The following is a 27,916-nucleotide window of genomic DNA, read 5'->3' as shown; positions in this document are numbered from 1 at the left end:
TGCCCTTCTGTTGTCTAAGGCAGCACCCAAGTCATTTCTACTCCTTTCTTCCTCAAAAGATGCTTTGTTTTTGAGGTGCATGGTATCAGGCTATAACATCTTTTTTGTTGCTGTTTGTTAAACCCCTTTATCACTTAGGCTTTTATGCCTTGCTCAGTTTTCTCCTCACCATTTTATTTTATTTTATTTTTTGCGATACTGGGGATGGAACCCAGGGCCATTCTACCTCCGAGCTATACCCCGTGCCCTATTTTTTGTTATTCTATATTTTGAAACAGGGTCTCACTGGCACCGGGCATGGTGGCGCATGCTTGTAATCCCCACACTTGGGAGGCAGAGACAGGAGGATTGCACAGATTCAAAGCCAGCTGTGCACTGGCTTAAGAGACCCTGTTTCCAAAAAAAAAAAAAGTATAAAAATAGGTCTGGGAGTGTAGCTAGGAGGTAGAAGGGTTTCCAGGAGCCCCAGTACAACCAAAAAAAAAAAAAAAACCCAAAACAAAAACACAACGGGGTCTCACTAAGTTGCAAAAGGCCTAAGTAGCTGAGGCTGTCCACGAACTCGAATCCTCCTGTCTTAGCCTCCCAAATGCTGGGATTACAAGCGTGCACCACCACACCCAGCTCCTCACCATTTTATTAGTCAGCTTTCCATTACTATAAGAAAATGCCTGAGATAATTAAATTGTAAAGATAAATGGTTTATTTTGGTTCATAGTTTTGAAGGCTCGAGTCCAAGATCAAGTGCTTTGGACCTCTGACAGGCAGTGAGTGCATCACGGCAGAGGTTTATGGTGGAGCAAACCGCTTACCTCATGAGACAGGAAACAAAGAAGAAAGAAGCCAGCACTCCAGTCTCCCTCAAAGACTTATCTCCAGTGACCTAAAGATGTCTCACAAGGCCCCACCACCTAAAAGCCACAGTACCTTCCGATAAAGCCACCCTGGGGACCAGATGTTTAGCACGTGGACCTTTAGAAAACATTCATCATCTAAACTACAGCAACCACTATTCCCTCAGCAACCTGGGAGACTTCAGTATCTGCAACCATCCAATACCCAGAGCATCTCAGTTCCTTGATTCTTTCATTTGCAAAGATCATTACCAGTAATTACACAATCTCTGAAATCTCAATTTCAGGCATGCTACATTCTGATAACAGCACTTTTATCTTCCTGTCTCACTGACTGGAGAACCTCTATTCCGGTCCATAATTCTTCTCCCATGTTAAGATCACTGATTTATTATCCATCTTTAAAATAATTCAGCCAAAATGACCTTCCCTAGAACTCTCCTGGTAAAACCTTAGCTCTGTCTAAACTTGACTTTTAATCTTCTTTGCACTAATATCTCAGCAGCTGAATGTGCCTGGTGAAAAGGTGCACACCTACTGAGAGGAAGTTCTTACTACCTGTCGCTAACTCTTCTCACCTACCTGTTTATCAGCTCATTCCTTGCTGCCTTTTACAATGTGATGTTAGAGACGTCCCTGTCTGCATCAGAAGAAAGCTTCCCTAGTTTCAAAGTCCCATCCATCCCAGCTTTCTCAAGGCTATCACTTGGGCAATGTTATTTCTCTTTATCCTACATCATTAATTTCTCAAATTCTTTCGAATGACTCCCATAAGCATTCGAGGCATTGTTATTATCTCTATCTTAAAAAAAAAAAAAAAGAACTCCTTCTTGGCAGTACACACCTGTAATCCCAGTACTCAGGAGGCTGAGACAGGAGGATAATAAGGCTTGAGCCCAGCTTCAGCAACTTAGCGAGACCCTGTTTCCAAATAAAAAATGATAAATTTGGCCTTGGTGTGACTTAAAGGTATAACATCCCTGAGTTAAATCCTCAGGACTGCAAAAACAAAACAAAAAAACAACCTCTTTCTAATTTCAAATACCTTTTTTTTTTTTTTTTTTTTTTTTTTTGCGGATCTGGGCATGGAACCCAAAGACATTTGACCTCCGAGAGACACCCACTGCACTACTTTTTATACTTTATTTTGAAGCAGGGTCTCACTAAGTTGTCGAGGGCTTCACTAAGTAGCTGAGGCTGTCTGTGAACTATGGAAGTCTGGTCTCAGCCTCCCGAACGCTGGGATTACAAGCCTGTGCCACCACGCCCGTCTTTCAAATACCTTCTTAGGAAGCCATTTTATTTCTGTGCTCTCTTCCTTAACAGTCTACTTAAGAACTTAAAATAGTATTTCTTCACTTTTCAACTTTCTATAATCCATCCTTTCTTCTCTGCCTTTCCTATAAAACTGCTTTTAACAACATGATTACAATTGTGCCGTATCCCAGGCTCATTGATTCATTTACCTTCATTTTATTTGACCTCTGAGTGAATTTGGAAATCTTTGAATGCTGTTTCACTGCCTTTTTTTTTAATGCTATTCTGCTTTTTCCTTAAAAAAAATAAAAAAACTGGACCCTTATTTCTCTTCATTTTTGCTCATGAAATTTGGACTGAAATGAATCAACATAGAAAACTCACTAGAATGCAAACCATAGCTCACAGCTGATAGATGTGAAGGGTAAATATTAATATTCTACTATTCAGAAGTCCCAGAGGGCAAGAACAAAAAGAATAGAAAGTAGACAATTGGCAAAGTAGAAATAACAGCAGACATTTCCCCATATCTGCCAATTGCCCCCAGGCAACCTTCTGGCCTCTGGTATTGTATACTTTCAAGTGGGGAGATTCTCCAAAGTTCCCCTGCCTTTCATAGCCTAACTTGAGGGCACTGGGATTCAGGTAGATTGCTTCAGAGTTTCTTCTCATAATTCAAAAGCCAAGTTACTAAAATTGAATCAAAGTGACCCCTGACTTGGTGGAAAGAGAAAACATAAGCTAACATTAAGAAATACTCATGCATAGATTTATGTAACTTATTAGTTACCTTTTGCCATATAACAGATATTCTTAAATTTAACAGCTCAAAATAATAAACACTCATCATCTCATTTAGTTTCTAAAGGCCAAGAATCTGGAAGAAGCATGGCGGGGTGGTTCTGACACAGTGTCACTCAAGAGGTTTCGTTCTTAGAACTTTCCATGGATTGGACAGAAGTTTAATTATAAGGCCTAGCTAGGGAAGTGGATCCTGTCAGGGAATGGAGAAAACTCGCATAGATCAGCTTTCCTCACACCATGTTAGTGAGATACTGGTTTCCACTACATGCTCCTTCTAGAGTGTGCCTATTCATGTATTTTGTTGCAAACTATTAAGTGCTTGATTACAGGACGCCACCCCGATTCTTTTAAGTATATATGCACTGCATTGCCTTTCTAAAACATGAGATACTAATAAATCTATCTGTCCCTGAGTGTTTAGGTTAAGGAGCCTGTAAGATCCATATTCAGTATTATCAGCCATGGCAAATGCTTCCAGTCACCACACTCACTTCAATGATAGGCCCGAGAGGACAGCACCTCTCCTTGCTTTAGGCACTCAGGGACTATTAACTTTCTCAAGACTACCATCCTGGACACAGACACAGCCAGCCATCAAACCCAAGCTCTTTGGCTCCAGATTGCTTCTCTCTGCCACAGACTTAGCTATATACTGTTTGTCTCCTAGATTGTTAGTTTCTTTCTTTCTTTCTTTCTTTCTTTCTTTCTTTCTTTCTTTCCTTCTTTTTTTGGTGGTACTGGGGTTCCTGGAAGGCCTTCTACTTCCGGGCTACACTCCCAGACCTATTTTTACATTTTTATTTGGAAACAGGGTCTCCTAAGCCAGTGCGCGTGGCTGGCTTCGAACCTGCATGATCCTCCTATCTCTGCCTCCCTAGCACGGGGATTACAAGCGTGCGCCACCACGCCCGGCAAGATTGTGAGTTTCTTAAAAGCAGAGCCATCCTTTAACTGGTCAGTAAGGTCCATGATGGGAGCTGTCCTTGGTACAATTTTGTTTGTTTGTTTGTTTTGCGGGTTTGGGGATGGAACCCAGGGGCATTTGACCACAAGCTACACCCCCTGCCCTATTTTTTATTCTTTATTTTCAAACAGGGACTCACTACGTTGCAGAGGGCCTCACCTCCTGAATGCTGGGATTACAAGTGTGCGCCACCACGCCCGGCTCCCTAATACAAATTGTAAGCCAGTCTTACATGACAGATAGACTTACTAGCACAGCCAAGCTCAAAAGCTTTAAATTAAAGAAGCCGTGAAGGGCTGTGAGGATGGATGAATCTTTGTTCCAGTTACAGATCTGCTCATCACAGTCTCATTTACCTTGAGCAAGTCACTGGTCCTTTCCGTGCTTCACTGTGATAGGAGGAAAACCACAAAAATAATAAAAAAAGGTGATCATAATAGTTGAAGAAGAAAGCTTGTAAAATGCACCTAAAACATGCATGAATGGTTATTATAGGAGGAAAGTACCTTTGGTTTGCTGACATCAGCATATAAAAATCGAATTTATGAAAAAAGAGAGAGCAAGACTTATAATATTTTCCCTGAAACATGGTTATTGTTCTGTGACGATAAGTTTGTTCACATAATCCATCTAATATTTGGTTATTTTTAGGTAGAAGTGCCTGATTTTGGATCTTCTTGGAATTAAGGTCTTTCTCTTAAAGATATTATGGTGGAGCAATATTCATGTTCTGATGTCTTCTGCACTATTTTAATATTCTGCTTATCTGCTTTCTTAGCTTCTTTCTTTCCTCAGTTTCCTTTCAGAAACCCTTTCTTCTTTCTTACGTACTTTTATTGGTGCATTAGAGAGAGGCATCACAGTGAGGTTCAGAGTGATGAGGACGGCACAGGCGTATTTTCTTCTGCCTCGCACTTGCTCTACCCTCCTCCCTCTCGGTACCTGCTGGTGAGATTGGTACTGATGCCTTTATGGAGGGACACAGCATCACGTGAGCTGTTGCTGTCCTTAGTCCTCCTCCCATCCCACTCCACTACTCTGCTATTTGCTCTCCTCGTTGATCTGAAGTCCTGTTCATTTCCTATTTTCTCTCTAGCTTCCACATAGGAGAGAAAACATTGGACCCTTGACTTTCTGAGACTGAACGATCTCACTTAGGACAATATCCTGTAGTTCCATCCATTTTCCTGCAAATGACATATTTTTGTTCATCACAATGGCTAACTAAAATTTCATTGTGCATGTATATCACAGTTTCTTTATCCACTCATCTGCTGACAGACACCTGGGTTGGTTCCCTAACTTGGGTACTGTGGATTGTGCTGTTCTGACTATGGGTACGCATGCAACACTGTAGTATTGTAACTTTAATTTTTTTAGAAAGAGAATGAGCAGTGGCATAGCTGGGTCATATGGTGACTTCTTGAACTCAAGGAGAAAAATGATAGGAGAAAAAGAAAGGAATGGGAAAATCAAAGCTGAGAAGGCAGGCCATTTGGGGCAACTGTGGAGTGTATGTCAGATGTCATGGATCTTCTACTTGTTTATAATCAGTCTTCCACCCACTCCTTCTACACCTACCTGGCCACCTGCAGTTGATTTCGCTGAAGACCAGGGCCCATCTGCATTCTCGGCACACGGGCCAGATGGATGAACCACCATCATTTTCATTACATTTGTAACTAGGCTTCATCTCTCCTATTCTAATTGGTAAGCAGGATCCTGCACTTTATTCAATCCAGAACATGGAGAATCACACTATCACTAAAGATCTATTTCTCGGTTTCTGTTTAGCCCCAAAGCATGGCGCCATGGTGTGCAAGGACCTCAGAGTGTAAGAGCCGTTTCTGAGTTTCTTTCACTTCTCCCCAAGCAGCTCTGCTGGCTCCCCCTCCTCGCGCCACGCATGCTTCCTCCCCGGCTGCACAGTGGCAGCCTGCCTTCTGCCTCCGCCAGGCCTTCTCCCCTGCTTCTCTTTGTTCTGTCTTCTCAGTGCCCTCCCACTGCAGAAGAAAAATGAAATAAAAAGAACAAAAGAAAACAAAAAGGACGGGCAAGGGAGAAAGCCCAGGCTGTTGTGACTTACCAAGGATTTTTGTTAAAGCTGGAAGTGTCAAAATATACCAGCTAGAAATGAAAAATGGTGCCTGAAAGTAGGAACATATGTTTTCCTTTAGCAAAGAAAAAATCTCAGAGAATGCTTCCTTCTGTGCCATTTGCCCCCCCCCCTTGTTAGTTTTAGGTAGAGGGAACCCAGAATAAAGTGATTGAGGTCCAGTTCTCACTGCTTTATACACTATCATACCTTTATTAAGCCTGAGAAACTCAGAATTCTAGAACGATGTGGCCTTGTGGATGGAGGCTAAGTTCCTTTACACAGCTCTCCTCCTTGGGGCCACAGTATACTCCCAGATTGGTGACTCTGAGAGCCTCTACAAGTTCCCGCTTGCTGCCCTCAAGATTCTCCTGAGCACTGAAATTGCAGCCACGATTAAAACTGACGTCCAGCCAGGTGCAGTGGTGCATGCCTACAATTCGAGCTATGCAGGAGGCTGAGGCAGGAATGCAAGTTCGTGAAAAAGAAGAGGGACAGGGGTAAAGTTTAGCGGCCTCAGGCATACTTGCCTGCGATGCATGAGGCCCTGGGTTCAATCCCCAGTACCACTAAAATAAATAAATAAATAAATAAATAAATACATCCATCCATCCATCCATCCATCCATCCATCCATCTGTGCATGCATGCATAAATACAGTAAAATTGAAATTGAACAAGTTACTACTCTGCTTAAAACACCAGTGAGAAAAGTCCTGAAATTTTCAGAGATTTGCAAAAGCTCAACAATCTACCTCTGCTTCTCTGTTATCAACTTCACCTTCCTTGCTGTTCCCTAACCTGCTGGGGAGGCGAACTGCACTCCTGCCTCGGGGCCTGTGTACCTACACTTTGCTTTTTTTTTGTTAATGGTTTCGGTTTCTTCCAGATAACTGAAGTGTATCTTTGTGCATAGCAGTCTATAGTCAAATCATAACTTCGTATTGAGGCTTTCACCAGGGAAATTCCCTTGAATACCTCTCATTCCTTCTCCTTAGTACTTACAAACATTCATTTCAAAATGGGCTGAGAGATAAAAGTGATTTTTATTTCATTTCAGATATCAGAACAACTTTGGAATATCTTGGCCTCTGTTCTGAAAGTTTTGCCTCATTAGCTCTACTAGTAGCAATCACATTCATGTTTAATTTTTATTATTATTATTTGCAGTACTGGGGATGGAACCCAGGGGCATTCTACCTCTGAGCTACAACCCCAGCTCTATTTTTTTTTTTATTCTTTATTTTGGAACAGGGTCTCACTGAGTTGCAAAGGGGCTCACTAAGTAGTAGCTGAGGCTGACTTTGAACCACGATCCTCCTGTCTCAGCCTCCTGAATGCTGGGATTACAAGCATGCGCTACTATGCCCAGCTCAAACTCATGTTTAAGAATGAGCACTGAAGCCAGGCATGGTAGTGCATGCCTATAATCTCAGTAATTCTAGAGGCTTAAACAGGAAGGTCACAGGTTCAAGGCCAAGGTACAGTAATTTAGTGAGGCCCTGTTTCAAAGTAAAATTAAGTAGGACTGAGATAATATCTCAGGGGTAGGAGATCCCCTACCCCAGGTTCAATCCTTGATAACACACACACACACACACACACACACACACACACACACACACACACACAAATCAGCACTAAAGTAGATATACCATGCTATCATAAAGGAAATCCTATCTCAAGGCTAAAAGTAAAATGAATATAAAAGTATGTGTATCTATATATGTGTGTGGAGACACATACACACACACACACACACACACACACACACACACAACTCAGCACTAAAGTAGAGATACCATGCTATCATAAAGGAAATCCTATCTCAAGGCTAAAAGTAAAATGAATATAAAAGTATGTGTATCTATATATGTGTGTGGAGACACACACACACACACACACACACACACACACACACATTTTGTTCTTCCAAAAGTCAATTCTAGGACTGTTGTCAAAGTCTTCATATACCAGTGTTCCACAGAGACCCAGTCATAATCCCTGCTTGTTCATCCCACAGGGCGGGCTAAGTGCCCAAGCTTTTGTCCGTGTGGAACTGGAGGACATAAATGATAATCATCCTGTCTTTAACCCGCTGACCTACATGACTAGCATCAGCGGCCAGACCCAGCCAGGCACGGAGATCATCAACGTTCTCGCCACTGACAGGGATGCTGGGACGTTTGGAGCAGTGGCCTATGAACTCATCCCAGGAGACCTGTCGTCCCTTTTCACCATCGACTCCATCACAGGTATGTGATCATGGGACAGTGTTTATCCTCTGCTTGTTAAGTGTCTGCTTAAATGCTTAACAGCCAGAAAATTAGAGGAAGTGATTTGTTTGGTTTTCAGAAGCAGGGGTGTTACTGACCAGAAGGTGTAGATGTCTAGAGAATAGGGCTGGCACGTTGTCGTGAGGTGATATCTGACCTGAGCCCCAGCTTTGCTTCCTACTGACCCTGTGATCTTTACAGAGCTTCGTTTCCCAGTTTCCCAGTAGTGCTGATAATACCTATGTTGCAAAGTCATAATGAGCTCTAAAAGCAGTGAATCATGCAGAAGCAGCTAGCCAATGATACATATCTTGCAAATATCTGTCTCTCTTCATCGGTATGAGCGTGCCATGATGGGGACTTGGCATCGTTTCTGTGTCCTAATTGATGGGGTTAGTGCAAAGAGCCTAAGTAGATACCTTTCTTTGTACTAGATCTGGAATTTCCTTAGACCTTTTGGTCTTGGGTTCCTTGTTTCTAAAATGATATCTAAAGTTCTTTAATTTTCTAACGTGGTAATGACTGTTCTCCTGAATGGCTTCTGGGTCCTGATCTGTGGGTGAAAGTGAAATCACTCTCACCAATCAAAAGAACAAGACAACTTAATATGAGGAAGTAATTAAACACAAGAAAATCCCACTTCAGTGTATGAAATCAGTAATATTAAAGCACCGCGTCCTGGGGAATTCTCTGCATCCAGGTGGCAAGACAGAAACTATTAAAAGAACAGAAAAAAAATGCAGTATCAAGAAAGAGAAAATTTTATGCAGCACCAGACCAGGGGCAACTGTGACCTCTGGAGTGGAGCTGGGAGGTCCCATCCACGGCCTCTCAGCATCCAGGATGGACAGACAAGTCCCAGGAAGTCTTGCTTTGCAAGTGAGACTTCACCCAGATGCCTAGAACCTTCTATTATGGGGAGTGCTGTCTGAACTTTGTATGAACTCACCAAGGTAAGCCTTTTGGCAGTGGCCCAGGGCCAAATGCCCCATTAGGCCTTTTTTTTTTTTTTTTCTGGTGTCTTGGCCTTTGAAAATCTAGTAAGCAGGTTGATCTATTATGTACATAAGTGGTAACACACACACACACACACACACACACACACACACACACACAGAATAATATACCAAGGTAGCTTAAACAAAGCAATCACTATATCAGGTTAGGGGCTGAGTGAGCACAAGGACTTCCCATTCAAGGAAAACAAGCTACAAGAAACAAAGGGGAGAAGATTAAGGGAGGGTGTGCCAGCTGGGGAGACTCACCTCCATATGCATTACAATTACTTATCTGCCAAAGAAGCTCAGTGGGCAAACTGAGTCTTCTAGAAATTATAAATGTTGAAGAGGTTATCTCCCATTTCCTATTAGTTTGTTGCCTACAAAGTAATGTTTGAAATATTTGATTACAAGAAAACACAAAATGTTAAGCAGAGCATACTAAATTGCAACACTTTTGATACTATGGGAGAGATTCTGTTCTAAGAATGAAGTTAATAAAGAAAAAAAGAAGTTGGGTTTGGTGGCCCATGCTTGTAATACCAGTACTTGGGAGGCTGAGACAGGAGGATTTGTAGATTCAAGGACAGCTTCAGCAAATAGTGAGATTCTCATCAACCTAGTAAGACCATATTTCCAAATAAAAATTTAAAAATAGGGCTGGAGGTAGTAAAATGCACCTGGATTCAATCCCCAGTGCCCCATACACAAAAAATACATATATATTTTTCCTTTTTTTCTTTTACATTTTTTCATCCAATATGAGCAATGGGTAGAACGTGTTTCTGTTGTAATGGTGTTGATCATGCTAGGACCACACTGGACATCGTACATACATTGTCTTATTGGATCTTGCCAATACTTTTGCAATGACCGCATACCTTAGAGACAAATAATAAAAATAATAATTTATCCAGGAAATGTAATCTCCGAGTTAGTTTGCCCTCTCACTAGGCCCCACGAGGTAGAGTCCCTGTTGCTGCCAGTAAAGTGTGGTTCCTCTGGCTCCTGCCACTGGCTGGGGGATTAATTGTTTATACTGGCAGTCATTATAAGGCAAATTTTTCCTTGCTCTAAATAATCCACTGACCTGTCCCCTGTACCATTTCAAAGATCAGAAGAAAATACTTTTGTAGGAAATTAGTCCTCTTATCTTGGCTTTTTCAAAATTCATCTTAACTGAGGACCTGAACTGCTTGTCAAATTATCAGGCCCTGTAGGGGTATTAGCATTGCCAAAAATATATAGTTCAGCCGGTAATCAGGGTGCAGGATCTAAAAGCACTTAGTGGATTGTATTAAAAAGGCATTAACACACTCGTCGTCCAGTTTCCCCTGGAAGAGCTGAAAGGAGGAACTGAACTGTGTTCTGTTTTTAGAAGAGATCTCTGTCGCTGTCTTGGCTATGGTCAGCCCCATGCTTCCCTAACTGGCACCAGCTACAAGACAAATGCCATTGTTAATCATGAAGAACACTTTTTATGTGGGTCATTATCTAGGGAAGCATCATAGTAATGTTTTTTAAAGCAAGGACCAAATTCGTAATGGAAGTAGCCTTGGGTTACTATTGTTGGCAATTCTGATGCCCGGGTGTTTACGTGGAAGACATTTTTCAGGCGCACAGTGCTTGGAATTTGGTTGCATTTAATCACGACTCATGAGAGAGGTATGAGGCCTGTTAATGCTTTACTTTAACCTTTAGAGGAGAGCGAAACAGCATCACTACAAGCTACGGGGAAAGGTTGTCAGGGGAACAGGCGGTCCTGAGTTGAACCACTGAATTCCAGAAGTTCATCTATTGAAACTGAGAACTCACTGTGTTCATGGGTACCAGGTGATGTTTTGTTGCATGTCTATGTTATGAATTGATCAAATCAAGCTAATTAAGAGCCATCACCTTACTTATAATTTTTTGTAATGAGTTAAGACCTACTTTATTAGCAATTTTCAAGTATAGAAGAATATTATTAATTATAGCCACCATGCTGTAAAATAAATGTTCAGAACTTACTCATCCTGTCTAATTGCAACTTTATATGCCTTGACCAACTGCCCCTGTTTTCTCTTCTCTAGTTTCTGGCAACCATCATCCTACTCATAACTTCTATGAAATTGTTATTTTTAGTTTCATATATAAATGAGATTGGGCAGTATTTGGTTTTCTTTTCTTTTTCTTTCTTTTTTTATTTTTTTGTTTGTGGTACTGGGGATGGAACCCAAGAGTCTTCTACCTCTGGGCTACACTCCCAGACCTATTTTATATTTTTTATTTGGAAACAGGGTCTCAAGCCAGCTGAGGCTGGTTTCGAACCTGCGTGATCCTCTTGTCTCAGCCCCCCCGAGCGCGGGGATTACAAGCGTGCGCCACCACGACTGGCTCAGTATTTGTCTTTCTGTGTATTTCTTGTCTCATACTGTCCTCCAGCTTCATCCATATTTATGCAAATGATAAAATGTCTTTTTTTGTCAGTCTGGGGATGGAACCCAGAGGCATTCGACCTCTGAGCTACACCCCTGCCTTATTTTTTATTCTTTACTTTGAAACCGGGTCTCACTACGTTACAGAGTGCCTCACTACGTAGCTGAGGCTGTCTGCAAATCGCGGCCCTCCAGTCTTAGCCTCCCAAATGCTGGGATTATAAGTGTGAGCCACCATACCTGTCATAAAACATCTTCTTTAAAGGTTAAGTAATATCCCACAGTGTATATACATACCACATTTTATTTACCCATTTATCCACTGATGGACACATTGGTTGATTCCATATTAGTGCAGGTCTATCTCTGACAGACTCATGCCTTTTACTTTGGTTCCGTATCCAGAAGTGGAACGGATATTTTTAACTTTTTGAGGAACCTCTATATTGTCTTCCATAGAGGCCACACCATGTTTTCTATATAAGGATGTCCTCAAAGAACAGGACTTTCCAGTATTGGAATACTGTTGTTTTCAGTAGCCAACATAAAGCTGAGTTTTCTTGCTTCATTATAAACAATATAAACAGTCCTAAGAAACTGCCCCATCACTAAATATTCATGGATTAAATAAACAAATGATATCTAATAAGAATTGGAAAGTGATATAGGTCCTTGGTATGGCCTCCTGAGAAATTGTGTGGGGGTTTCATAATAACATGGAACAAAATTTAAAATCCTCCTTTTGAATCACAGCATGGTAGATGACCCTGTGACTTAGTTCCACTTTTCAAAATTCTCTCAAACCCTTACCTAGCTTACCTTTGTGGTATTATATATATATATAAAGTTCCCATATACTTACATATACTCTGCTATTTGCAGTGAGATTTTTCAAGCTAATATCAGTAACTTTCATTTATTCCCTTTCTTTTTTAACCTGAGTTCTTACATAACTAGGTAAAAGTGAAATTATGACCTACTACGAGAATATTGAGAATTGATGATCCCACGCATTTCCTCCTGATTTCCTTCGAAATGCTTTCTCGGAAACATTCCTCTTAGAAACCTTTGCTCATGGGCTCGTTAATGTTTTCATTTTAATAACTTCTACACCAGACAAGCTATTTTATTTATTTATATTATTTTTATGTGGATCATATTGAAAATGGCATACATTCACACTGTGCTTGGTGCCCTCCCCCTAGTTTAAAAGCTTACATAATTTCTTACAGGCTCATGTTTTCCTGAAGACAAGAGATCGCTCGTTGATCTGCTTGTTCCACAACCAAGCGTTGTGCAGTAAAAATAGGGCTCTTTGACTTACTGTGTTCATCTGGTAAGAAAAAAATCTTTTGGAGAAAACTGGAAGGGGTGTGGCAATGTCACGGTTGTTTTCTCTTGTGGGTTTATCTTCCTGTTCTGTTTCTGGTTTTCCAAGTTTGTTGTTGATTCAAAGAACATTTTTATGAAATGTGTTTAGGCACCAAGAGAGAGATATTGAATCAAGCCCTCGTTGCTCCATTCTCAGTCTGCTGGCTTGCTTTGATGTGGCCAAGAAGCAGACCTCACTGTTTTGAGTTTTAAAAGAAAGAAACACAAGACGGCATATTTATTAATAGCTCTTTTCATGTATTTTAAGTTCCATTTTATAAATTATATGTAGATCTCTTTCCTCCTTTCTTGAAGTACTCTCTTACACAGCAGGAAAAGAGCAGTTCTTTAGATTTTGAGTTTGTCTTATTTATTTAGTCAATTTACACTAAGGAGAAATTTGACTTTTAATTCACATCATTTTAAGGTGATAAGTAGGTTTAAAGCAGCTGAGTTGCCTGCTTATTGTCAGTCATCAAAAATACCTCTCTTATAGCCTTTTATTATGGCTACCTTGATTAAATTTTTCTGGCTTTCCTCTTTTTTTAATAGAAGCACGTCATTTATCATTTATACAAAGGTCAATAAAAATTTTAAAGAGAATATCACTGTTCTATTTAAGGCAGAAAAATAAATGGAATCAAGTCCACCTGTGAGATACACATTTACTCAGGTCTTACTATGTCGTAGGTGTTTGGGAAGCATCAGTGTCTAGCACAAACATCCCTGCCCCTAGAGCACTTACAGAAGGGAGCACTTACATTGACCATCTCATTGGCTCTTCTGTGTTTAGTTGTGGTGTACACAAATCCAAGTTTAGCACTACACAAGAACAAGCAATCCAAAGGGTACCAAATTGCCAGCGAAGGGCAGCTATGCTTTGTGTTTGGTTGTGATGTTTTGTTTGTATGGTGTATGGGTTGTGTAGATTTCTAGCATGAACTCTAAGTACCGTAGCCCAGACCCTGTTTTTCTTTATTTCAAGTGCAGATTCTTTCCTAATGTTAGTTTCGTGCTCAGCTTTCATACGCCATACTGATTCTCATAATTCTTCATAATTGACACTTTCCTACATCTAACGTTCTCCTCTGTAGCTAATAATTGATGAATCAATACCACACCTCATTTTATAAAGATATGAGCCTACTCATGCCAAACAAAGGATGACTTCTATTTTATTTACAAGACAGAGTCTAAAATGAGTCATGAGCACTTCATGAGTACATGTTACTTTCATAGGAAACAAAAGCATGTTAGAGAGATTTCTCATGAGCTTTTTCAGGACAATTTAAGAGTCATGGAGATGAAAAAAATAAAACCAACCAGCTGCCTCACTTAGTGGAGGAGGAAATTGGATCTGAAAGGCGATGGTGACTTGCAAAAAGGTGTACTAAGGGCATAGCTGGACCTGTGCCCTTAATAATACCTGTGCCCTGGTAGTCATACTTTTCCACATTTCCAGATACCATTGCCTGCTTGAGCCTTATATCAACTTTATAAGATAAGCAAGGAAGGTATATGTGTGGTGGAGGGGCTATTGGAGATTGAACCCAGGGCATTCTGCCTCTGAGCTACACCCCAGACTTTTTTTTTTTGAAACAGGGTCTTGTTAGGTTTCTGAGAGTCTCACTGTGTTGCTGAAGCCATCCATGAACATGTAGTCCTCCTATCTTAAGCATTCCCAATACTGGAATTACAGGTATGCACCACTATACCTAGCTTATGACAGGTATTTTTATGTCAATCTACAAATTAAAAGACTGAACATCCTGAGAGATTATCAACTTATTTGAAGACATAATAATAAAACTCAACGACTGAATTCTCAAAATTTCTATTCTAAGGCCTTTCTATTATTATGACTACTTTCAAACTAAGGACAAGCTAAGTTATATAGTTACATAGGTTGATTTAACTGAATAAAAAGGAAAAAGTAATCTTTCCTTTAATTTTCTATGTAAGCCTATGAGAAACAACAAAACATCTATCCATTTTTTTACCATTATTCTTTGCAGTTGAATAAATAGAATTTAACAGAATTCTCCAAAACAGGTTCATTTTTCTTAAGAATTCTTTGTCAATACAAGATAGAAGGTTGAATTCATTCCAGTCCTTTCAGCCCCAACGTTTGTATGCAAAATAAATAACACAATGTCATCTTTTAGTGAATAATTTTATATATCTGAACAAACTGAATATATGAGATTTCATACATATATAAAAATAAACAATAAGAAATTCATATTGATATCTCATAGTCTTTTATTTTGTGTTTTTGAAAAACTATACATATAGAGTCTGTAGCTGGCAAAGGTTGTGATTTTGTGTGTATTTTCATTCATAACTACTCATGACTTTAATTTTAGTAATGACCTACAGATTACTTTCTAACTATGAATTTCTACCTGGGTTAAGAGAATTTCTACCTGTGTGTGTGTGTATATATATATATATATATATATATATATATTTCTATATATATATTCTATATATATAAATATATATAAATATATATAAATATATATATAATATATATAAATATATATATATTTCTCTACTATATGTATATATATATAGAATTCTCTAATATATGTATGTGTGTGTATACACACACACACACACACATATATATATGGAATTCTCTAATATATGTATGTGTGTGTATACACACATACACACACACACACACACACACACACACACACACACACACATATATATATATATATATATATATATATATATATATATATATATATATATATATTGGTGGTGGTACTGGGGTTCCTGGAAACCTTTCTACCTCCGAGCTACACTACCAGACCTATTTTTTTATATTTTTATTTGGAAACAGGGTCTCTTAAGCCAGCGTGCTGGCTTCGAACCTACGTGATCCTCCTGTCTCTGCCTCCCAAGCGCGGGGACTACAAGTGTGTGCCACCACGCCCAGCAGAATTCCATATTTTTGAGATTTAATTATGAAAGCCAAAATTGTTTAATAGTGAAAGAATATGATTATATATTAAGATCTATCATATATATATATGTATATATATATATATTTAAGAGAGGACTTATTTATTTATTTATTTATTTATGTTGGTGCTGAATAGTTAGTAACATGGGCAGTCATCTCCACGTAGAAAGGAGCTACACCCCAGCCCTATTTATTAATTATTTAGTTATTTATTTTTAGACAGAGTCTTACTAAATTGCTGAGGCTGGCCTTGAACCTGCTATTCTCCTGTCGTAGCCTCCCAAGTACTGGGATTACAGTCCTTTGACACCACGCCCAGCCCAGCTTTAAGTTCTTTTACTACTCAACCAATTAAAATTTTTTCTCATCCCAACATTTTTTTCTGCTCAAATACAGTGTGACAAATTAAAGAACACAGACATAACATACTGTATATCACAATTGGTATGTAAATCCAAACAGTCATTAAATCCTAAAATGAGCAGTAAATTAATCTGTAAAATAATCTGTAAATTAATCACTTTTTTAAAGTTATAGTTGACCCACACACTAGTGGTGGATCATTTGCAAGTGTCATGAAAAATAAGAACCAAATAATTGTTAGAAGAGGAAAAAGGAGAACTATGAAGCAACTAAAGGAGAGATTCAAAAAGCATTATGGGTCCCACAGATTGGGAGCATCAAGGAGATTACACCGGTGGCCATGGTTCACCTTCACCCCTGTGCAAGTGCCCTCTGCTTTGAGTGTGTTTCTTATAAGCAACACACAGCCAGATTGATTTTTGGAATTTTCATCTTTTTACTAGAGAATTTTGTCAGTTTATATTTCCTGAAGTCTTTTCTAGTTTAAAATCTCTATTTCTTAATCTATGTTTTGCTTTATTTATTTTTACGGGGGCTTGGATCTTTATCAGAGAGAATTCACTGATCCCTGGGGATGAAGGTAGGTTCCTCTGGAAAGTACTTGTGTTTATTTTGCACAGGTGCCCTAGAGAAATATAATTCTATAGTGTGTGTGTATGTGTGTCTGTGTGTGTAGATTGAACAGTCTCACACATGGTAGGCATATAATCTACCACTGAGCTGCATCCCCAATTCCAAGCCTTTATGATTTTAAACAGAATTCTTGGCTTGTAACTTTTCACACCATCCTAATTATAAATTCAGATTGTGAGTTAATGCAAAAATTGGTTTAAGTTTGGGAATTCTTAAAAGAAAAAAAATACCACTTCTCTGTAGCATCAAGTTTCTCAAGTCAGGCAATTTTCTTTGCAGTCTACAGAAGATGACGGGGATTACTTCTAGTTCATTTTTAAATTAAAACCTTTGTGGACCTGGTTTTATTCAACAGATTCTTGAGAGACTCTTCATCTCCAGCCTGTTTCTATCCCCAAAGCATTCTGCCTCCTGAAGGCAATTAAAAAGAAAGTTCAAGGTTACTAATGTTTGGCAAATACTCTGAAGTCCCAAGCTTAATTCAGTATACTTTTTAATCTCTGGTTTCCTGACATCATTTAATATTTTGACTGCTTTACTGTCAATTTATGCATTCCATAGGATATATTTTATACAGCTTACTTTCAGCAAGAGAATCGGAGTACCAAGCGCTAGAACAGGGATATGGTGAGGGCCTATAAATGTGAATTATCTGTGTTTGTCTTATTTTATGTGTGTGATGGTTAATTTCGCCAATATTACTTGGGGGTCATGAAAGAGGCCCAGGAGGAAGCTCTGCACTTACCAGAAATTGGGAACATTTACAAAGAAGACAGGGCAGGAAGCCTGTATCCCTCCTGATGCAGTGGGAGAAGTGGCTACCACCTCCTCCCAGAAGGTGGAGCTCGGCAGAGAGTGAGGATGAAGGGAGCTCTTGCTTTTTATGATCTCAGCCTTACTGGTTTGGAGAAGAGTCCATATTTACTCTGGTCATCTGGGGTGACTTGGTGCTGGAGATGGCACAAGAGAGGACCACAGATCCTTAAAGGTCCATACAGGAAGTAAGAGTTCATATAACCTAACAATGATAACCCTTGCTTGTGTTTGTATTCAGGTAAGTTGGAAGTACATAGCTACAGCTGTGATTAAATTCCCTAATATACACAATTCACAAAAATAGCAAATTCCTGAAAGCAGCCAATGCCTTCGTTTAAGATTCATTTAATTATTCATTTAATTTTTTTTAATTTTTTTTTTTTTTTTTTTTTTTTTTTTTTTTTTTTTTGGTGGTACTGGGGTTCCTGAAAACCCTTCTACCTCTGGGCTATGCTCCCAGACCTATTTTTATACTTTTTGATTTTGGAAACAGGGTCTCTTAAGCCAGTGCGGCTGGCTTCGGACCTGTGGGATCCTCCTGTCTCCGCCTCCCAAGCGTGGGGATTACAACGTGAACCACCACACCCGGCCTCATTTAATTATTTAAATAGTTCAAATGTTATTTAAAGAGGCATCCACGTGGAGAGTATTTTTTCAGTCTTTTAAACTTCAGTTACCTATAGTTTCTATTTTTAGTGTGTTTATGTGTACCATTCCAAAGGTTTTTGTAATTTGTTTGGTCACAGTTGCATTATTTTTCTATAATTCACAAACACTATGATTTCCAGGCTGCAGCCCTTCCCTGTCTCACCACAGCCCTCTCTTTGGCCGTCCCGCTTGAGAACCTACACTGTAATGGCTGAATAGCATCCCCCGACCAGAGACTGTCTTAGAGACACATCTTATTGGAGTCACTGAAAAAGCCTTGGTTTTGACTGGGCAGTTTTTAAACACTTAGGTCATTACAGGTGTCTGTCACTGCCTTCAGCTTTAGTGATGTTTTAATATTTGACATGAAATGTTAAGCATGTAAACCAAATTGTGTAATATTATCACAACATTTATATTAAGATAACTAAAATCAAAGACATTCAGCATATAATGTCATTGGGGTAAGAATAATTTATTTAGAAAGTCAAGGGACACTTACACTGAATGCTATCCTTTTTTTTTTTTTTTTTTTTTTTTTTGCTGGTACTGGGTTCCTGGAAGCCCTTCTACCTCCGGGCCACACTCACAGACCTATTTTTACATTTTCATTTTGGAAACAGGGTCTCCTAAGCCAGCACGCGCAGCTGGCTTTGAACCTGTGCGATCCTCCTGTCTCTGCCTCCCAAAAGTGTGCGCCACCACACCCGGCTGCTCTCCTTTTATTTTAAGAGGAATGAAAATATATTTTTAATGAGTTGATGCCTTGTTTTTTTTTTTTACAGAGTTTACATGTTCTCTTCCATGGTTATATCATGAATTTATTATTACCGAAATTTCAGACAAGATAAGCTGAAAGAAATAACTAATGCATTAGAAACTTACATCAATATTGGGTTTTCAAATGGTCAAATCATCATCCAAAATAAAAGTATTTTTATATTAAAAAAAAACCTTTTTATCTGTCTTGCACTTTTTTTTTGGTGGTACTGTGGGTGGAACCCAGGGGCTTTTATACCTCCAGGCTATACTCCCAGACCTATTTTATACTTTATTTGGAAACAGGGTCTCACTAAGCTGCTGAGAGCCTCACCGAGTAGCTGAGGCTGGCTTCAAACTTGTGCAATTCTCCCATCTCAGCCTCCCAAGCACTGTAATTACGAACATGTGCCACCACGCCCAGCTTGTCTTGTACTTTTTAAAAGAATTTTATTGATGTAAAATAATTATTGTAGTGAGATCCAAAGTGATACGTTCATATATGCACACAACACCTCTTAGCCAGCCCGCCAGCCTGCCTGCCTGCCTTCCATCGTACCTTCCTTCCTTCCTTCCTTCTCTCCTTTCTGTGGTACTGGGGCTTGAACCCAGGGGCATTCTACTTCTGAGCTGCACCTTCATCTCTATTTTATTTTTTATTTTTTATTTTATTTTTTTATTTTTTAATTTTTTTGGTGGTACTGGGGTTCCTGGAAGCCCGTCTATCTCCGGGCTACACTCCCAGACCTATTTTATTTTTGGAAACAGGGTCTCCTAAGCCAGCGCGGCTGGCTTCGAACCTGCGTGATCCTCCTGTCTTTGCCTCCCAAGCGCGGGGATTACAAGCGTGCGCCACCACGCCCAGCCTTTAGTTTTTATTTTGATACAGGATCCTGCTAACCTACTGACGACCTTGCTAAGTTGCTGAAGCTGACCTTTAACCTGCCATTCTTCTGTCTCATCTTCCCAAGCACTAGAATTAAAGGCACGTGCCACCATGCCGGACCTATACTTCTTTCTTTCTGCATAGCATGTCATCTGGAGTTTCACAAAGACTCCATGAAGTAGGACCCTTCAGTGTCCTTGCATTTCTGAGGAGGAAGCAGATGCTTGGGGATTGTAGTGATGTGTGTGAGGTTACATCATTAGATGGAGCAGGGATATTGCTCATCGTATCCCAGTGGGAGACTTCAGTGGCAGAGTCCAAGTTCTGGACAAACCAAGACCATTAGAATGAAACTTATATACGTGGGAAGAGATTTGATTTGTCATCATCTCACACAGACTTTACTGGAATGAGCTTTGCATCTTCTTTTATTTTTCTATGACTCCAAATGAAATTAAGGTTCTAGATTATTATTTAAATAGCATTCATCAGTTATAATTTTGTTTTTTTGTGGAAAATAATTATAGCTACACACTGAAATACATATCATGTGAATCAGCATTTGGTCACAACTTCCACAAAAAATAAAAACAAAATACTTGAGTCTCTCTGTAAAGGCTATAATTTTCTTAGTCACTGAACTGTCAATAGACATAAAAGACTAACAATAATAGAAACATGGGTTGATAAATTAGCACATTTAAACAGTTTTAAGTATTATTTATATCCTTTTTCCTAAATCTTCCTGTGAAGTAAGGAGAAAGCAGAAATCATATCCTTTTATGATACAAGGATATGAAGATATAGTCTATAAATAATAATGAACATTGCTTAATAAAATTTACACGAGGTCATTGATTTGGACGGAGTTCCTGCACTAGTCCCAGGAAACCAAATAAAAATGGAGCCTCTCGTGCTGACATCTCCTACCACCAGGACAAAGCCAAATTGTCTGTCTGTCCTTTCAGGACATCAGAAGAGAGGAAGTTAACAGTCAAATGCTCAAACTGGCAGTTTTAAGCAGAATGACTTGGAGGTAGGTCCCTGCTGACTGCCTGCACCTCTCAAATGACCAGTCTGTTGCTGTTCTCAGTTTCTGCTCTCTTCAGCTCTTTTCTGCTCACAAAGCCAACTTGCTCAGCTCAGCTCATCAAAACACTCATTCTGTTTTATAGAAGGAGGTGTGTCCCAATTCTGGAATTGCAAATAAAAGCCAATTTAGGTCTTTAAACTAAATTTGTTGTAATTTTGTCATTTGACAATATTATTGAGCATTTGCTATGTGCCAGAAACTTTTCTTTGTACTTTACCAGTATTTTATTGACTCATTTAATGCCAAATCTTTGATGTGGGAACTGTTTTCATCCCCATTTTACAAATGAGGATGTGATCCACAGAAGAGAAGGAAGAGAAGCAGAACTATCAGAGCATTTTGAATAAACAAAGGAGAAAGAACAATAGCTGGATCTGGTCTTGTGCCCGTGTCCACAAAGCCTATTTGGGCCTCCCCAGAAGTAACCACCGGCCAGTCAACAGATGAATAGAGAAAGAAAATGAGCTGTATGTATACAATGGTGTTTTCCTCTGGCTTAAGTAAAACACAAATATGTCATTCACAGAAAAGTGGATGGAATTGGACAACATCATGTTAAGTGAGATAAGCCAGACTCAGAAAATCAAAGGTTATATGTTTCTTTCATATGTGGATGCCAGGGAGAAAAAGGGAAAAAAACAGAGATATTTTCATGAAAATACAAAGAAGACCAGTAGAGTAGAGTATGGGGGATGGAGGAAAGGAGGGGGAAAGGAAAGGGGAGGTACTGGACAGTGGAATTGACCAAGTTATGTTATGTGCCGGTACACACATGTCACAGTGATCCCCATTATTTTGTATAATACAGTGCACCAATAATAAATAAATAAGTAAATTAAAAAAAACCAAAGCAGGATGGCTTACATTCTTATTGGCAACCTGTGTATGCATGTAGGTTTAGAAAATCAGGATGGGTTATTCAAATGATTTTGAAGTATTAACTTAGAGAGGCACATTGTAAATTCCATAAAAACATATCAGTAGCTCTGCATAACTGCACATTCCTGTAATCCAAGTACTTGGGAAACTGAGATAGGGGAGTCACAGGTTTGAGGAAACATTGGAAACTTAGTGAGACCGTCAGCAACTTAGCAAGACCCTTTCTTAAAATAACAAATAAAAAGCCGGGCATGGTGGCACACAATTGTAATCCCGGCATCTAGGAGGATCTCAGTTTGCAGACAGCCTCAGCTAGTGAGGCCATTTGCAACTCAGTGAGAACCTGTTTCAAAATAAAGAATAAAAAAATAGGGCTGGGGTATTGCTTGAAGGTAGAAAGCTCCTGGGTTCCATCCCAAGTACCAAAAATAAATAAATATATAAATAAATAAATTAATAAATAGGACTTGGGGTGTGGTTTAGAGGTAGCATATTCCTGGGCTCAGTCTCCAGTACCACAAACAAAGCCAAACCACATAGATATGGTAATAGGGCTATCTACAGTATGAAACAAACGAAAAATACATATCCATCCAACTTGTTTGGTTAAAACTATGAGTTAGGAACTTTACCATGTTATTAGAGGGAGCTGGGTGTTTGGAATAGGAGCACTGTCATAGCCTCCTCTAAAATGCTGTTTGATGACTTGGTCAGCAGTTCGGGTGAATTTATTGTACTCTCTTTTCACAAAATTTCACAATATATTTATGCTACTCCAATCCCCCCAACTTTCTCTTTGCACAGAAGATTTTAAAGACACTCATTATCCATTATCCACCTAATAATATCTTATAGTGCTTCAGAGGAACAGAAGGAAGCAAGTTCCGTATGAAGGAGTCGGTGCTTGCTGGGCACTGTGCAAGTGATTTGTTTATATATTCTGTTTAATTGGGCCCTCATGGAAGTTCCACCCAGTGAAAGGTACTGGTCTGATTCCACAGTCTGCTGACAAATGATAAACAGAGGTTGAGATGGTTTATGAAATCGCTCAAGGTCAAACTAGGAATTGATAGAACCAGTACTTGAACCCAGATATATCTAATTCTAAGGATCTGTCTCCATGGTCTTTTATTATTCCATAAACTCAGAATGAATTTCTTGCCATGCTTTTAAGAATCCACTCCCCATATGGAAAATGTCTCAGAGGCCAGGATTATGTAGAAAGTCTGGTTCTGCTAAGATTTAATCAAAACGATTTGCAAATAAACCTAGCACTGAGCACATAAAATTAGCATATAGAATCAGAAATCTAACATTCATAGCATTTGAAGGCAAGAATAAAAAACACCACCAACTTCACTCATTTGTTTGTGGAATGCTGAATGTAGAAGGGAGATTGATATTTTAAACCCAAGAAAATGATTGCATGCTCCAGATATATCACATTGATTAAATTGGTCATCTAACTGTCACAGAAATATCTTTCACCTGTTACCCTAAGTTGGTTTGTAAGAGCTGGAGACATACAAATCTCAAGTCGGGCATCTTCATGAAAAAATCAGGGTATTTTTAGCCAGGCATGGTAGTGCATGCCTGTAATCCCAGTACTTAGGAGGTAGAGACAGGATGATCACAAGTTTTGGCCAGCCTCAACAATTTAGCAAGGCCCTCAGCAACTTAGTGAGATAAACCATATTTCAAGATAAAAAATAAGATAGGGCTGGCATTTAGCTCAGATGTAGAATGTCCCTGAATTCTATCCTCATTAACACACACACACACACACACACACACACACACAATCTGAACTTTTTAATGTCCAGTTTTGTGACACAAATCTTGCTGTTTATTATGGTAAATACTCCATATTGAGCAGTTTAAAATACATATGACTAGTGTTAAACAGGATGATTTCTTTGATGTTTATGTACCTAGAAGTTATAATTTACTGTCCTATAGTTCTTTCAACATGAGAGCCTTTCTTTGGCCAGAGACTATTCTTTGGGGCCTTAAGTAGAGGTAGCTCAGTGAGCAGAGGACTTTTGGGGTCTCTAGGATCCTGGTTTAAACATGAGGGGTTACAGAGGCACCTGTTTAGAGGCTTTCTTTATTATGTTTGAAATGAGTTAGAGTTCAAGAGCAATGTATTTAAAATAATTGTACATGTCCATTAAATAAACATATATTGTTACCAGTGCACAATCAACAAGGTTGATTGTGTGTTTCCCTACAGCTTACTGACCTTTAAGTGTAACAAATCAAGAGCAAGAAGAATTTCTACATTAACATCAGTCTTCAGGACAGCCACTTAGATTAGCACTTTCGAAGGCTATGTGTTCTGTCCTGTTATCTGTCCTGGCATTGCTGTAGAGGTGTAGTCATTTTAATGCTTGGCTTAGAGTTCCCTCACCATGCTACTCTTCTATTATGGACTTCTTATTTGGCTTGTTGCTGCCCTTCCAAAATCCACCTGTTGAAACCCTCACCTTAAGTGAGACAGAATCAGGAGGTAGTGTTTGGGGGAGGTAGTTATGTGGAGATGATTTCTTGAGGGTGGAGCTCCATGATAGGATAGTGTCCTCTTAAGAGAAGGAGTCTAGAGCTCCCTTTTTCTGCCAGGGAAGGATGGAACAAGAAGGCAGCCATCTGCAAACCAGAAGGGGGCCCTCACCAGACATGGTGTATGTGAGGACCTTGATCTTGGACTTCCCAGGCTCTAGAACTATGATGGGAGTTTCTGGCCATGCTATTTTTGTTACAGTACCCTAGACTAAGACATTTTCTTCTTTATAATACTCCTGACTAATTTCAATCAGTAGTTTTTCAAAATTGGTTTATTTATTTATTTATTTATTTATTTATTTATTTATTTGTTTGTTTGTGGTATTGGGAATGGAACCCAGGGGCTTTCTATCTCCAGGCTACACTACTGGATATATTTTATTTGGAAACAGAGTCTCAGTTGCTGAGAGCCTCATGAGGCTGGCTTTGAACCTGTGCAATCCTCCTGTCTCAGCTTCCTAAGCACCGGGATTACAAGTGTATGCCACCATGCCTGGATGTTTATTTATTTTTTAATTTATACAGTTCCTTCACTGAGTCTGGGGCTGTTCTGGGCTCTGATTGGTTAATGGTGAATAATGAAGATTTGATCCTTGGCTTCATGGGTCTTAACATGCAGAGAGGGACAAAGAGAAAACAAGAAAATAGACTAACTGTAGGTTGTAGTAGAGCTTATAAAGGAAATGACAGAGGAGTTGAGACACAGAATAACAAGAGCATGCTTTATTTATTTGATGGTTGTATTGGGGTTCCTGGAAGCCCTTCTACCTTAGAGCTACACTCCCAGACCTATTTTATATTTTTTTATTTGGAAACAGGGTCTCTTAAGCCAGCGCAGCTGGCTTCGAACCTGTGCGATCCTCCTGTCTCTGCCTCCCAGGCGCGGGGATTACAAGCGTGCGCCACCATGCCCGGCAAGAGTATGCTTTAAATAAGGTGACATCTTAGTTTGTTTTCTGTTGCTATAACAAAATACCCAAAGTGGGCTCATTCATTAACAATAGAAGTTTATTTGCTCACAGTTCTGAAGGGTATGGTCCAAGACCATCTGCTTGGCATCTTGTGGAGGGCACCTGGTGACACTGAGCAGGCATTCCAGCTCAGGCCATCTTCTTTCTTATAGAGCCTCTGATTATTCTCTGATTATTTCATGTGGGATCCAGCCATAGCATCTCATCTAATCTCTACTAGAAAAGGCCCTACTCCCAAAGGCCCTATCTCCAAATACCATTAACAGACGAATTTGAGGCTTAAGTTTTTAACTATGCCAGCACGCCGTAGCAAATGTCTGTAATCCAAGAACTTGGGAGACTGAGACAGGAAGATTGCAGGTTTGAAGCCAACCTCAGAAAATTAGGCCCTCAGAAACTTGGTGAGACTCTGTTTCAAAATTAAAATTAAAGAGCCAGGCGTGGTGGTGCACGCTTGTAATCCCTGCGCTTGGGAGGCTGAGACAGGAGGATCACACAGATTCGAAGCCAGCCTCAGCTACTTAGTGAGGCTCTCAGCAACTTAGTGAGACCCTGTTTCCAAATAAAATATAAAATGGGTCTGGGAATATAGCCTAGAGGTAGAAAGCCCCTGGGTTCCACCCCCAGTATCACCAAAAAATAAAAAATAAATAAAAATTAAAAAGGCTGGGTGTCAATCAAAGTTAAAATGTCCCTGGCCTCAATCCCTAGTACCAAACAAAACAAAACAAAACAAAACAAACAAACAAAAACCCCCCACAACTTTCCAGCATATGGACTTTTGGGGGTGCACATTTGAACCACAGCAGGTGGCATAATCAGCAAGCACAGATTTTGCCTGCTTAGCACCTGCTCATTTATTTGCATGAGAACTAGGACATATGAACAAGGTCAGACTTGTCAAATATCAAATCCTTTCAGGTCATCACAACTGATTCATCTAATTAGTAACTCAAACCAGGACAATTAGAAGCAGTGAGATCTATACCAGTAAGGATTCAGTCAGGAAAGCAGAAGCAACAGCACTTGTGATGAAAGGAATAACTTAACATGGGCGTTTGGCCAGGTGAGTAATGGAAGCCGGAGAGAGCACCCGGGGAGCACGGGGATCGACCCAGCGGCATTGCCTGGTGAAAGCAGCTGTCGCTGGCTGCTGAAACTGAGCTCAGCATTTGGCAACATGAACATGGGGCCATTAGGCCCTGCAGAGCTAGATTGTAGACATCTTCAGAGATCATGCTGCCAGACCCATGCTGGTGGCCCAAGATCCCCACACGCTCAACGGGTTCTAGATTCCACCAAAAGGAAGCACTCGCAGGAAATTGGAAATCAGAGGACTTAGGAATTGCCCTCCTCCAACCATGTTTATTTTTTCTTTGGTCCAGCATTCTTCTGAGTCTTTCGGCATCAGTAGTGACACTCCCCACAGAAATGCCACCTGCAGCGCTTCCTTGAGCACTGGGTGTGACCCTCACCACCATGACTCCTTAGGTGGCAGCAGCCACACCATGGTGTTCCAACCAGCTCCAGGCCCTCTTCTATGAAGGTGTGAACATGGATGCAAGCTACTCCATGAGATGCCTGAGTACCAGCTGCAAGGGGATGTCTCAGGGCTCCCAGTAGCATCTACACAGTACCACCTCAGAGCTCCAGGCCCCACCTCCTGCTCTTCTTCCTCTTCCCTTTGGTAGAGCTAGTAATGCTTTCTTTCTTTGTTCTTGATATGGAGAAGGCCACAGCATCCTGCATTACTATTCACCATCCTCTTCTGACTCTTAGTTTTCCCATATTCATAAGATATCTTTCTTTATTAAGTATTCCCTAAAATTTCTAGTGTGGTTTCTGGTTTTAATGGTGGCCAACAAAAGCACATTTAATATATTTAAAAAATAAAAGAGGAGGTCGGGCGTAGTGGCACACGCTTGTAATCCCTGTGCTTGGGAGGTGGAGACAGGAGGATCGCACAGGTTTGTAGCAAGCCTCGCCTGCTTAGGAGACCCTGTTTCTAAAAAAAATAATATATATATATATATATATATATACACACACACACATACACACACATATATACACACATATATATACATAAATATATATATATACATACATACATATACATATATAAAATAGATCTGGGAATGTAGTCTGGAGGTAGAAGGGTTTCTAGGAACCCTAGTACCACCAAAATAAATGAATAAATAAATAAATAAATAAATAAATAAATAAGGAGATTGAATGTATTAATTATATACATTGAAAAGTTAACTGGATTAGGATAATATGTGCATATATTA

General features: G+C 39.7%; 1 protein-coding gene across 1 annotated transcript in view; it reads left to right on the top strand.

Moving 5' to 3' along the window:
- The window catches only part of DCHS2 (dachsous cadherin-related 2), a gene marked incomplete at both ends in the record, with an annotated part of 268,447 nt that overhangs the window by 129,321 nt on the left and 111,210 nt on the right, over positions 1–27,916 (top strand). The window contains one exon of the mRNA XM_080697380.1: positions 7,997–8,228. Coding sequence (XP_080553506.1) covers positions 7,997–8,228 — 232 coding nt within the window. The remainder of the gene's footprint in view (positions 1–7,996; positions 8,229–27,916) is intronic.

This window comes from Muscardinus avellanarius, assembly GCF_963383645.1.
Source record: "Muscardinus avellanarius genome assembly, chromosome: 6".
NCBI lineage: Eukaryota > Metazoa > Chordata > Mammalia > Rodentia > Gliridae > Muscardinus > Muscardinus avellanarius.
This window is presented reverse-complemented; position numbering and strand designations above follow the sequence as displayed.